This window comes from Schistocerca serialis, chromosome 2 (genome assembly GCF_023864345.2).
Source record: "Schistocerca serialis cubense isolate TAMUIC-IGC-003099 chromosome 2, iqSchSeri2.2, whole genome shotgun sequence".
Lineage (NCBI taxonomy): Eukaryota > Metazoa > Arthropoda > Insecta > Orthoptera > Acrididae > Schistocerca > Schistocerca serialis.
The window spans coordinates 612,581,281-612,594,883 of record NC_064639.1 but is presented as its reverse complement, the minus strand read 5'-3'; the positions used below and the strand labels follow the sequence as shown (position 1 = coordinate 612,594,883).

At 43.7% G+C, this 13,603-nt stretch overlaps 1 protein-coding gene across 1 annotated transcript in view; it reads left to right on the top strand.

Moving 5' to 3' along the window:
- Positions 1–9,925, top strand: part of LOC126456277 (uncharacterized) — a 75,059-nt gene extending 65,134 nt beyond the window's left edge. Inside the window, exon 4 of the mRNA XM_050092029.1 lies at positions 9,051–9,925. Within this exon, the coding sequence (XP_049947986.1) occupies positions 9,051–9,670 (620 nt within the window). The 3' untranslated portion in view covers positions 9,671–9,925. The remainder of the gene's footprint in view (positions 1–9,050) is intronic.
- The last annotated feature ends 3,678 nt before the right edge of the window (positions 9,926–13,603 follow it).

Below are 13,603 nucleotides of genomic sequence, written 5' to 3'. Positions count from 1 at the left end.
GAGCTATTGAAAAGTTATAATGGACTTTTGTGAGCTTCATTTCTAGGATATATCCGCTTCATATACGTACCAGGTCGCGCAGTGGAAAAACTGATTTATTTGCCCGAAAAGAGTGGACTTCATAATTTCTTCTGACCATCCTATGTTTTCCTAAAAAGCTCGTGCAGATAGTTCCTGCAATAAGGTCACGGCCACCCTTTCCTTGCCCAACTGAGTTACTGACCTGCAATTGTACGCTTTTTTCCGTTTACATACCAATGCGCGTTCCGCTTTGTGGCTCTTCTCCGTTTACGTACGAATGCGTTCCGATTTTTCTCTCTTCATAACTCATTTTAAAAAAGGAGCAAAACTACTAATACTACTATCAGCACAGCCAGCACTGTCCTAGTGCACACGAAGTTAACGTGTACTCACGAAGTTTGTTTTGGGTTTCGTAACTCTGTAGATCACGATACGAATGTACTGGAAACCACAGTATGATGTGTAGATTATGAAAAGAAATCACGATCTTTTTTTAATAGAAACAAATAGATACACTACCTTTATAACAGTTAAACTAATGGTATTGTTTCTTCTCCCAATATTACTGCGAAGCAACATCAGCGCTGTTGATTAACTTCCAGATGTACTGCTAATATTTAACATGTCACGTTTCCAAAATCACATTGGCTTGTCACTTTGTCCTATAGAGACCAGTTCAAGGAGCTAGCAGTCTTCCAACGACGCATCTGTGATAGTAGCAGCTCCCATCCACTGCCAGCGATGATGCTGAATTTCGGATCTCTTTTCCTAGCACTCTGAATCTGAAGCGCTGACCAGCTACCATGGTTAAGACATCAGCGAATATTTCAGTATCGGCAAATTTCAAGGAATGACACATTATGCTTGATATCCCAGAAATGAGAGTGTTCGTCTTTGTTTTGGACTCCTATTACTCAAATTGTAATTGGACTCTCAGGTCTCATCGTCTAGTTTTCTCAAGCTACTCCTTCCGGTCGGCTGGAATTTACTGGTGGATAAACTTCACACGTTTTTTTCACAAGTTTTTCCGTTAACCCATTCGGAGAAACCGAAACAACATCGATGACACAGACTTATTCAGCACGTTCCTCATCAGTGAGATCTGTTAACGATACCCAGTCTAGCTGCGAAAGGGGAATCGTGCCTCAGACGTCAGCGTGTGTGTGTGTGTGTGTGTGTGTGTGTGTGTGTGTGTGTGTGTGTGTGTGTCGGCAGCGCGGCGCGTGTGTGCAGGTCACCTCGTCGCTGAGATGGCGACCGGTTCCCCAGAACTTGGCACGCCTCTGCTTCTTCTGGAAAAGCAGACACCAGCTGGCAGTTCCCGGTCGCGCAGTAGGGACGAAACTTCCGGCGCCGACTGTTGTGAAAAGAAACCATTTTTCTCGAGGATGTATTTCGTGGAAAGTGAGACCGAAAGTCTCAACTTCGGAGGAGAAATTAAATTCTGAATGTAACGATAAATAATCACTCGTAATGTAACTCCTTCGAACGTGTAGTCATTAGCTTGACGGAAACGTTAGAGGATCGCTTAGTAATTTTAATTTTCAGTCAAATGCTTCGTGCAAAGCAATAGCAACACATCGACTTCTGAAGTCGGAAAATGCAATACTATGACTTAAATGTAAAACTCGTAAAGGACGCTGTCTACGCGGAGAGTAAGGAAGCACGAGCACCTTGCGTGTCAAAAGATAAAAATTCACATTGGTACTCCAGGGTAGCCGAACAGCGTCTAACCAGCGTGGTCATTTAAATTTCTCGATAATTCCACTGGTTTGATCTGACCTTCCATTTCCTTCGTCGCTACAGTTTTTCTCTGCTACAGCTCTTTATAGCTTGCTGATGCAGGACGTCGAAGAAGCTCAAAGAAAGACAGCTCTTTTTCTGTTATCGCGAGATGGGTGAGAAAGTGCCACGGATATGATGCGCGAGTTGGGTTGGTCATCAAAACAGGCGTTTTTGTTTGTGGCGAGACCTTTACACTAAATTTTAGCCACCAAATTTCTCCCTCGAATGCGAAAATATTTTGTTGATGTCTGCCTACATAGTAATATATAATCATCATAATAAAATAAAGAAAATCAGAGGGCGCACGTAAAGATTTAAATATTCATTTTTCCCGTGCGCTGTTAAAGAGTGGGACGGCAGAGAAATAGAAGGTGGTTCGATGAACCAAGACATTTTAAATGCGAACTGAATAGAAGTATGTAGATACGGATATAACTTTCCGGATGCCGCAGCAGATTCCCACTTGCGTCTCTTCATTCGATAAATATGTTCCGTAGACATATTTATCTCCTTCAGTGCTTCTAGTACCGCTTCAGTTCATACTGTATCTGCCCCCCGTCATTTCTGACAGAATTCTTTAGCATCACATTTACTTTCTACTCTTGTTTTGCCATGATTGGCGTTGCACATCCGCTCAGTGCTGTGTCCCAGATGTATATTTTTAGAAACATATCTCCAGTTCCATGTTAATACTTTATTAGAGAGAACAATTTCGCTGATGATACCTTTCTGTCCCTGAACCGTTCTACATCTGATATCGTGTTTCCTTCACCAATTGTATGTAATTTTGCTTCCTAGACAAAATTCTTTCTGTACTTTCAGTACTGTCTTCTGCAGTTTCCGCGTTAGATTGCCGCAGTCCAGTATCGCCATATTAGCCTTGTTTGTGCATTCAGTTGATTGGTCCAAGTCTTCTTTACTGACAGCCGGAGGTGCTGCGTCATCTGCGAACTTTTAGCAGTGGTATTTGACCCTTACATGCGATGGTACCGCACAATTTACCGTTTGACCACTGCGCCCACTCTACTGTAGTCATCAAGAGTATGGCGTTCGTCTCCTAAGTGTGCATCAGAAAGTGCGGAGAAAAATTGGGCGACGTCGACATTGTGGTAATAAAGTGAATGTGTGAATGTACTGACTGCAGCCAGCTCCAACTTCGGCATATAGGAATAGATGTCAGCTGAGTATTATCAAAGCCTCACCTGATTTAGTAAACGTGCACAGCAGAATAACAACTGGGTTTTACTGGTTACTTCCCACCTTTCAATTTTTTAGAGTATTGTTCAACCTTCCAGTCAAAAAATTCAGTATAATTTATTTTCCTTGATGACAACATAAAGAAGCAGTTGGATAAACAGTTTCAGTTGTCGAACAACCATCTTCAGGTCATTACTCTTAATGCAGCTGATTTCACAACCTGAGAGTGCAATGCAAACAACAAATTGTCAGTGCGCTCAAAACGCGCCCAGTGCGGTTTAAGAGTTATAAACTTCATACTGAGCCGTAGCTAACTGCAACCTTCCGTTATAACAATCAGAGCGCTGATATGTTCACCTTCGAGCATCTCTCCTAGCCTGTTCAGCTGACGACTTACTGTGTAACACGTTCAAGTGCGTTTAGGTGTGAATAAAAGTTAGTCTGAATTCAGTTTCCTAGGATTTTGCTATTCTTCTTCTTTCTGTTTGAACGGATCATCTGATGATGACATGCTAAGAAGTTGAAATCAGTCATGGTACTGTTTGTGTGAGCCTAGGTCGAGACATAATAATTGCAAGTATTTCACTTAAGTTCACTGTTTACAGTTAGTAACTAACGTAATTTAGCTTCTCAAGTTAGGTAACGTAATGATTTTATAACCACGTAGCTTTTCAAATTGCGCCTAACGAAGTTCATTACACGATTAGTTTCTCAACATGAGCTAACAAATTGTGCACCATATGAACTGGCTCCCTACGTTCTGCTACGGAAAGTGTCACTAGAAGATTTAGCTCCTTTTTTGCCTTTTTAGTAGGATATTTTGTATTAACACTAGCGGACCTTGTTTCATTACACTCCTCTTTTAAAAATATGTTGAACGCCGCAAAAACAGAAATAAAGATTCCATAAGTTAATATTATTTCGATATCTTAAAAGTGTTTATAAAAATTAAGGACATTCCCGTTACTTCGAGACTGCAATTGTTTATGTAGTCAACACTAAGGTTGATTTGATGCATCTCAGCCACTCTTGCTATCTGCCAGCTACTCTCTTCGTTTCGGCCTACCAGTTGCATCGATTATCGATACTCTGCCTTATGTATTCGTATCCAGGCCTGCCACATCCACTATCCCTTCGACATTCAGCAACGACTCACGTCGCATATCTGCCCAATTTATCTCTTCGTTTCACTAAGTTCTTTATTAGACAATGTTCCTCGTCGAATCGTTACAGGACTTCTGCAATCCTTACTCGATCAACCATCCGATCTTCAAAAATCTCCTGCAACAAAACTTTTAAAGGTTTCGTAGCCATCTTCCTCATCGCCCATTTTTTTGCATCCATACAGAGCTGCTCTCCTAAAATAGTTTTTTTTATTTTTCTTCTGGTCTCAGGCTTTATACTTTTTCAGAATAAAAACAGTATTGGTTGCGAAGTTATTTTTGCTTTCATTTTCCATTTTATATGGCCTTATGACAGATGAGCTAAATAACCAGCCACTTTTACATAAGTTTCTATTAGTTTTAGTTCATTTTCCTGACCAGTTTACTATATGGGCTTTCGCCTTCTTCTGTTCGTTTCTAATTGATTGGTTTCTTGTTTTTATAGGCAGTCTGATGCTGCCACAAAAGGGTGAAACGCGTTATCGATGATAAATAATTTCGCAACCAAGATAGTTTTTATTCTGAAATACTTCCGCCATAGCAACATTCGTCCACCTCTTCAAGAGCATGTTGTCCAAGTTTTACAATCAGTCATACAGCATTTCAACCTTATCCGCAAACCGTCATTGTACGTTCAGTTTCATCTACATCGACATGGTTACCCTGCAATTCACACTTAAGTGCCTGTCAGAGGGTTCGTCGAACCATTGTCATACAACTTTTCTACCATTCCACTCTTGAATGGCGCGTGGGAAGAAGGAACACGTAAATCCTTCCGTTCGAGGTCTGATTTCTCTTATTTTATTATGATGATCATTTCTCCCTACGTAGGTGGGTGTCAACAAGATATTTACACATTCGGAAGAGAAAGTTGGTGATTGAAATTTCGTAAATAGATCTCGCCACAAAGAAAACCGCCTTTGTTTCAGTGACTGCCACCCCAAATCGCGTATCATATCAGTGACAAATGGTTCAAATGGCTCTGAGCACTATGGGACTCAACTGCTGAGGTCATTAGTCCCCTAGAACTTAGAACTAGTTAAACCTAACTAACCTAAGGACATCACAAACATCCATGCCCGAGGCAGGATTCGAACCTGCGACCGTAGCGGTCTTGCGGTTCCAGACTGCAGCGCCTTTAACCGCACGGCCACTTCGGCCGGCTATATCAGTGACACTCTCACCCCTATTGCGCGATAACACGAAACGAGCTGCCCTTCTTTGCTCTTTTTCGATGTCCTCCGTCAATCCTACATGGTAAGGATCCCATACCGCGCAGCAATATTCCAGGAGAGGACGGACAAGTGTAATGTACGCTGTCTCTTTAGTGGGTTTGTCGCATCTTCTAAGTGTTCTGCCAACAAAGCGCAGTCTTTGTTCCGCCTTCCCCACAATATTATATATGTGGTCTTTACAGTTTAAGTTGCTCGTAATTGAAATTCCTAGGTTTTAGTCGAATTGACAGCCCTTAGATTTGTGCGATTTATCGTATACCCAAAATGTATCGGATTTCTTTTAGTACCCATGTGGATGACCTCACACTTTTCTTTGTTTAGTGCTAATTGCCACTTTTCGCACCATACAGAAATTCTCTCTAGATCATTTTGTAATTGGAATTGAACGTCTGATGATTTTACTAGATGGTAAATTATAGCGTCATCTGCAAACAATCTAAGGGGGCTGCTCAGATTATCACCTAGATCATTTATTTAAATCAGGAACAGCAGAGGGCCTGTGACACTACCTTTCGGAACGCCAGTTATCACTTCTGTTCTACTCGATGATTTACCGTCTGTCACTACGAACTGTGACCTCTCTGAGAGGAAATCGCGAATCCAGTCACACAAGTGAGACGATACTCCATATGCACGCAATTTGATTAATAGTCACTTGTGAGGAACGGTATGAAAAGCCTTCTGGAAATCTAGGAATATGGAATCCTACTGCAAATTGAGGTCAGAGATATGGGTCTGTAATAATTTCATTAAGCCCCTGACTAATTTCTTGTAATCGAGCGATATGGCACAGAGGTAAGGTCCCGGTCTCATTCGGGAAGACGGCCGTTCTAATCCCCGTCCGACCATCCTGACTTAAACAAACAACTCCAAGATAGAAATAATCCTTTACTTCCCTCATTGTATCTTTAATGAATACAGTACAGACGGAAATGGAAAGTGTTACAACATACACAACAAGTGAGATATTTATCGAAGTATGTAAAATTGTTCATGACTTGATGGGTATTAAATGATTAAACATTCATTTCATCGAGAAATGATGTCCATCACCATCAGCACCAGCTGTGACCCCACGGGCACGAATACGCTCTTGTATTCGTTGTGCATGCAAGACAACAGCCTTCAAAGATCATCATGAGGAACTTCTTGTCTTGTATGAAACACAGGCTGCGTCTGTGCATAAAGATTGCTGGCTAGAAGCTGGTATGAAACAATACTTTTTCCATCGCATCCGAGACATGCTCTGTGAGCACCAGGTACAGGGTACGGGCCGGCCAGTTAAGGATCTGTACAAAGCTCAAGGCGTTCATAGTCTCGACACAGTTTGCATTATCCTGCTGAAATATACCAAATAGTAACGCGATCCCGAAGGGTATGACAACAGGGTTTACTGAGTATATCTGATATAGTCAGAATAGGAGCAAACGTTCGTAAGCAGATAATGAAATGTAAAATAAGATATAAAATAAGAATTTTATGGACGATGCAACGGTGTTGTATATTGCTAGTGCATTTATAATATTACATGTGGTATGTTAATTTCCTATCAATTTTTAAAATAAGCATTTTTACTTAATTGTTTACTTACAGCAATTTTTCCTTGGGTTTGTCTATTCTCAGATCTGAAGATGGTAGTTAAGCTAGCGAAACTTGTCGTTACTTTGTACTAAAAAGAATTTTTAATTTTGAATATGTTTGGGACAATATATTGAAAATAGCAGACAGTTTTTAAATTTTTTTTTATAAATTTACGTTTGATCAACAGGGTTCACCATTCTTGTTCCATTCTGACGAACATTGAGTCTCCCTTGAACAAATGCCAAATCCATCCTAGTGTCATATACAATAGCTCCCCACACCGTGATTCTCGGAGTTGTATGCATCTCGAGAAATCACTACCTCCAGTGAACTTTCACCAGTTCGTTCACGGACACACTGACGTCTATTTGACCCCATCGCCGAACACAACACAATGCCACAGTGTTCTAGTTGACTCTGGCTATTTACCGTGTAAGTCTGTGTTGACTCTGACATGGTGTCAGCGGTCAACGAGATCTTAACTCAGTCCCCTGTAATATTTTCCGTGGTACTCCCTGTTATCTCTGCCCCGGTTTCAGCTATTGTCAGCGGTCTGATCACTGGAGTCAGCAGAACAATCCTACGATTTCTTGTGGTGCAGTGTTGTCCTGATTCCATCTCGTTCTGCTGTCATTGCACTATAGCTAACAGTCCGTGCAATGTGTTGGTATGAAGCTCCAAGTTCCCCCATGCCAATGGTTCAACCTTTCTCAAAATTCGAAAGATGGTGGTAAGCTGCATGTGCACATCCTCCGGGCACGCTGCTCTGCGGTCTCCGCGTGAAGCGTATCAGTAACGATAGACACACTCAGTACTCGAACTCACATCATTCTTCATCTAGGTCTACATCTACATGGATACTCCGCAAATCACACTTAAGTGACTGGAAGAGGGTTCATCGAACCACCTTCACACTACGACGGACAATGGTAGCGTAGGCAGTTTCTTTAGTAGATCTGTTGAATCTTCTAAGGCTCCTGCCAATAAATCGCAGCCACCCGGGGTGGCCGAGCGGTTCTAGGCGCTACAGTCTTGAAACGCGCGACCGCTACGGTCGCAGGTTCGAATCCTGCCTCGGGCATGGATGTGTGTGATGTCCTTAGGTTAGTTAGGTTTAAATAGTTCTAAGTTCTAGGGGACTGATGACCTCAGAAGTTAAGTCCCATAGTGCTCAGAGCCGTTTGAACCAAGCTAATAAATCGCAGTCTTTGGTTCGCCTTTCTCACAACATTTTCTGTGTATTGTTTTCAGTTTAAGTTATTTGTAATTATCATTCCTAGGTATTTAGATGATTTTAGGGCCTCTATATTTGACTGATTTATCGTGTGTTCTTCAGTCCAGAGACTGGTTTGATGTAGCTCTCCATGCTAATCAATCCTGTGCAGGCTTCTTCATCTCCCAGTACCTACTGCAACCTACATCCTTCTGAATCTGTTTAGTGTATCCATCTCTTGGTCTCCCTCTACGATTTTTAACCCCCCCCCCCCCCCCACGCTGGCCTCCAATACCAAACGGTGATCCCTTGATGCCTCAGAATATGCCCTACCAACCGATCTCTTCTTCTAGTCAAGTTGTGCCACAAATTTCTCTTCTCTCCAATTCTATTCAATACCTCTTCATTAGTTATGTGATCTACCCATCCAATCTTCAGCATTCTTCTGTATAACCGAAGTATAGTTGATTTCTTTCAGCACTCATATGGATGACCTCTCACACTTTTCATTATTTAGGGCCAATTGCCAATTTTCGCACAATACAGATATCTTTTCTAAATCGTTTTGCAATTTGTTTTGATCTTCCGATGACTTTACTAGACGATAAAAATGACAGCATCATCTGCAAAATGGCGTTTATCTTTATTGATAATAAGCTTGCATACAATTAAATCTGAATTATCAAATACCTGAATTATCAAATCTCACAAGCCTCGAAATACTGGAGTATGTGTGGTTGCGTTCGGTCATTGCATTTCCCTCGGTGTACAACTTGAGTTGGACAGAGTCCTTATGTTTGTTTCGTTTTTAACACGTCCACGGAATGTGCCATTAATTGTGTGTTCTGTTTGCAGGCACGGCGGTGAAGAAGAGATGGAAGAGCCTGAAGGACTACTACCGGTGCGAGCTCGCTAAGGTGTCGCACACGGGTGGCGAGGGCTCGACGACGGAGGCGACGTCCAACTGGCCCTTCTTCCACCTGATGAGCTTCACGAAGCGGACCATCGGCAGCAAGTACCGGCCGCGCAGTCTGGAGCAGCAGTTGTTCTGCGAGGACAGTAAGCAGGCGACGGTGGACAGCTCGCAGTACGACGCGGACGAGGAGACGCTCAAGAGCGAGGCGAAGCGGCGCCACATCAAGACGGAGTTCCCCGCGCTGCCGCACTTCCCCGACCTGTCGGAGAGCACCTCGTTCAGCGACACGATCGCGCACGCGCCCGTCTCGTTCATGCTGCCACCGCACAAGCGCTCTTCGCGCCGCCGACACCACCTCGATAGCGACGCGTGCGCCGACGCCTCGGCCGAGACCAAGGCGCTCTCGCTCACCGAACGCGAGATCCAGGACGTGGACAGCGACGAGCTGCTCTTCTTCAAGTCGCTGCTGCCCTACATGAGGAACATGAACTACTCGCGGAAGCTGCTCCTGCGCATGAAGATACTCGAGCTCGTGTACAACGAGTACGCCTCGTCGTGACTGTGCGAACTCTACTACCGGTGCGCACCGCCGCTAGCGGTCTGGCGGCCTACGTAGCTACGGGTCTCACCTCACTACTGTCTTAATGACTGAGAAATGTATTTTTGTTAGACGCTTTGTACAATGTGTTATGACGCTACAGTAACGGACTTCAGTGCTTTGCTTTACACATCAGCAGCGTGTAGCTATGATTTCTGTAAATGTTTACAGTCTTTTGTAATTATTTCTTTTTTATAGCGTGCCATTTATGGATAAAGTGACTACTTTCATAGAAAATACGTTTTTATTTTTACGTTATTTCAATATACCCATATGCCTTCAACGTCAACAATAAATTTAGGACTGGTAAGTAAGAGCGTAGCTTTTGAAATGTTCTAATGATCAACGTGGACGATAAACATTTCAGACAAGAAGAGTATATTTGAACAGTTCTCGGGTATCCGACCGGGTAGCATCGTAATTTCTTCACAATATTTCGGCAGACGTACACGCTGCCATCTTCAGGTGGTTCCTGACGAATGCTGTGCTGTTCCTCTCGGCGCCCTATATATACTAGCCGTTACCCCCTCCACCGTTCCTCTCCTGGTGTCTTCGGTGCGGCCGGCGCGGCGGCTACTGGAGCAGTCTCCCTGCTGCCGCGGTCTGGGGCGGTCCTCGATCTCAGGGACCGCATCTTTCTCTCCAGGCTGAGTGCAGGGTTCCAAGCCTGACTAACTTGAAGGCTGCTGTCTTTATTAAGTAGAGCGTCCTGTAGTCGGATCTCGATGGCCTCTTTAGTAATGCAGTCCCAGAAGTAGGAGGATTGACAGAGTATTTTTGTTTTTTAATAGTCCATAGTATGGCCAGTCTTTATACAATTGTCAGCCACAGCTGATTTAGTGACCTGGCGTAATTCGATATGGCGCTTGTGTTCGCGGCACCTCTCTTCTACAGTGCGGACTGTCTCCCCAATGTATGATTTTCCGCACTGACAGGGAATTTGATAAGCGCCTGGTTTTCGAAGGCCTAGGTTATCTTTCACTGAACCCTGTACAGTCAAGGCTTTTGCAGGGGGTCGGAATACACATTTCGCATTGTGTTTCCCCAGGATTCTACCGATTTTTCTTGCTGTGTTTCCGACAAACGAAATGCACGCAGATGACCTGTGTTCTTCTGTTTCTTCTTCTTGTTCTCTTGGCGCAGTCTGTCTGAGTGCGTGTCTTATTTGCTTCTGGTTGTACCCGTTTTACCGAAATGTTGTCTCGAGGTGTTGCAGTTCTGTTGGAAGGCTCTCCTGATCGCAGCCTTCGAGCAGAACTGCTGCGCCGAGAGGAACAGCACAGCATTGATCAGGAACCACCTGAAGATGGCAGCGTGTACGTCTGCCGAAATATTATGGAGAAATTACGACGCTACCCGGTCAGCTACCCGAGAACTGCTCAAATTTGAAATACGCTGGTAAAACTTCAGATCGCCAAAAGAGTATAGATGCTTTTAAAATGTGGTTCTACAGAAAAATGTTGAAGATTCGAATTTAGGAGAAAAATTTGTATCACAATTTGACTTTTTAGTAGTTGGCTGATAGAGCACATCCTGAGTCATCACGATATCGTAAGTTTAGAAAAGAGAAGTGTGTGTGTGTGTGTCTGGGAGGTAGGGGTAAAAAATAAAAATTGTACACGGAGTCGTATGTTTCACTGTAGGAAGCAGAGCGGAATAAATGTAGGCTGCTGTAGTTACGCAGAGATGAAGAGGCTTGCACAGGATAAACTTGCGTGGAGAGGTGCAGCGAACTAGTCTTCAAGACATAACACAAGCAAGTACGGTTTGCTACTACGATTTTCAATGGTTCAAATGGCTCTGAGCACTGTGCGACTTAACTTCTGAGGTCATCAGTCGCCTAGAACTTAGAACTAATTAAACCTAACTAACCTAAGGACATCACACACATCCATGCCCGAGGCAGGATTCGAACCTGCGACCGTAGCGGTCACGCGGTTCCAGACTGAAGCGCCTTTAACCTCACGGCCACACCGGCCGGCACTACGATTTTCAGTCGTCTCAAAAGAAATTCGCAACTTTTATCATTTCACCGCCAAACTCTATAACTTGTCCAAAACTGCCCTTATCACCAGTAGCCAAACTCCACAGCTAGAGACAGATTGGTGATTTTTCTAATATCCACTCCCCGCAACACGTCTGTGAGCCATGTTGTAGAAGTGTTGCAGCATTGGCCTAATATACTTTTTTTAAGGTGATATTTTTAAGGTATGACTTTTTAGCTTTGTGCAAAACACAGTGTGATAAGTACATTTCATCATTTTGCCAGGTACAGTTCTGTTCTGGATTAATACGTGTTTTGCTTCGCTTTTCTTGTCTGTTTTTGGTATGGAACCACAGGTGACAGTATTTATCCGGATGTAACACCCGTTTTTTATTCTTCTCCAAGCTGTAGCAATAATGTCTGCCTAGGTACGTGTACCCGCTCTTCTAGCTAAAGGTCAAGTAGTCATATTCGGGTAAGGGGTAAGCTCCAGTAATCAGAATGTTGATAAGGGCTTCTTTAGTAATTACATAAAAGAGGGTGTCCATGGTGCAGACTTAATTTCTTGTTTGCCACGTCAGACCTTTTTGGACCTTAGCCTCTCTCCATACGTATCTGTTGAAGGAAGACAACCCCAAAGTTAAGCATCACGTCAAGGGACGAAGGACATCTGGACTACGGCAGTGGTCGAATCCAAGCAATCATCCTGGCATTATCCATGTATTACTTACCGAAGCCCCAGAAAACCTCACTCAAGTTGAATATATGGGGTCTCCTAGATACGGGCTCAGTGCCTTAAATACTGTATCACCCCCTCCAGTTACAACTTGTCTACGTTTCTAATGCATCCTCGAATGTACATTTTGTGGTTGTCATCACATATTATCCAGCCATTTCACCCTTAAGCTGTGAGGACGTGGCGTGAGCCGTGCTTGGGTGGCTCAGTTGTTAGAGCACTTGCCCGCGAAAGGCAAAGTTTTAATCTGCCAGGAAGTTTCATGTCAGCGCACACTCCGCTGTAGAATGAAAATTTCATTCCATTTCACCCTTGTCCGCCGGTCTGTAATTATTCTCTTAGGTTCAAATGGCTCTGAGCACTATGGGACTCAACTGCTGAGGTCATAAGTTCGCTAGAACTTAGAACTACTTAAACCTAACTAACTTAAGGAAAACACGCACATCGATGCCCGAGGCAGGATTCGAACCTGCGACCGTAGCGGTTACGCGGTTCCAGACTGTAGCGCCTAGAACCGCACGATTCTCTTAGGCCTCCCGGCATACACTGAGAGCACAAAAGTCGAGGGATAGCAACACGCACACATACAAGAGATGGTGAATTGACGGAGCTGTCATTTGTACTCAGGTGATTTACGTGAAAAGCATTCCGACGTGATTACGGCCTCACGACAGGAATCAACACACTTTGAACACGGTATGGTAGTTGGAGCTGGATGCATGGGACATTCCATTTCGGAAATCGTTAGGAAATTCAATATTCCGAGATCCACAGTGTCAAGAGTGTGCCGAGAATACCAAATTTCAAATATTACCTCTCACAACGGACAACAGTGGCCAAAGGCCTCCGCTTAACGACCGAGAGCATCTGCGTTCGCTTAGAGTTATCATTGCTAACAGACAAGCAACACTACGCGAAATAACTGCAGAAATCAATGTGGAACGTACGACGAACGTATCCGTTACAAGAGTGTGGCGAAATCTGGCGTTAATGGTCTGTGGCAGCAGACGATCGACAGGAGCGCCTTTGCTCACAGCACATCGCCTGCAGCGCCTCTCTTGTGATCGCGACCATATCGCTTGCACACTAGACAATTGGAAAATCGTGCCGTGGGTAGATAGATGACTCCCGATTTCAGTTGCTAAGAGCTGATATTAGGGCTCGAGTGTGGTGC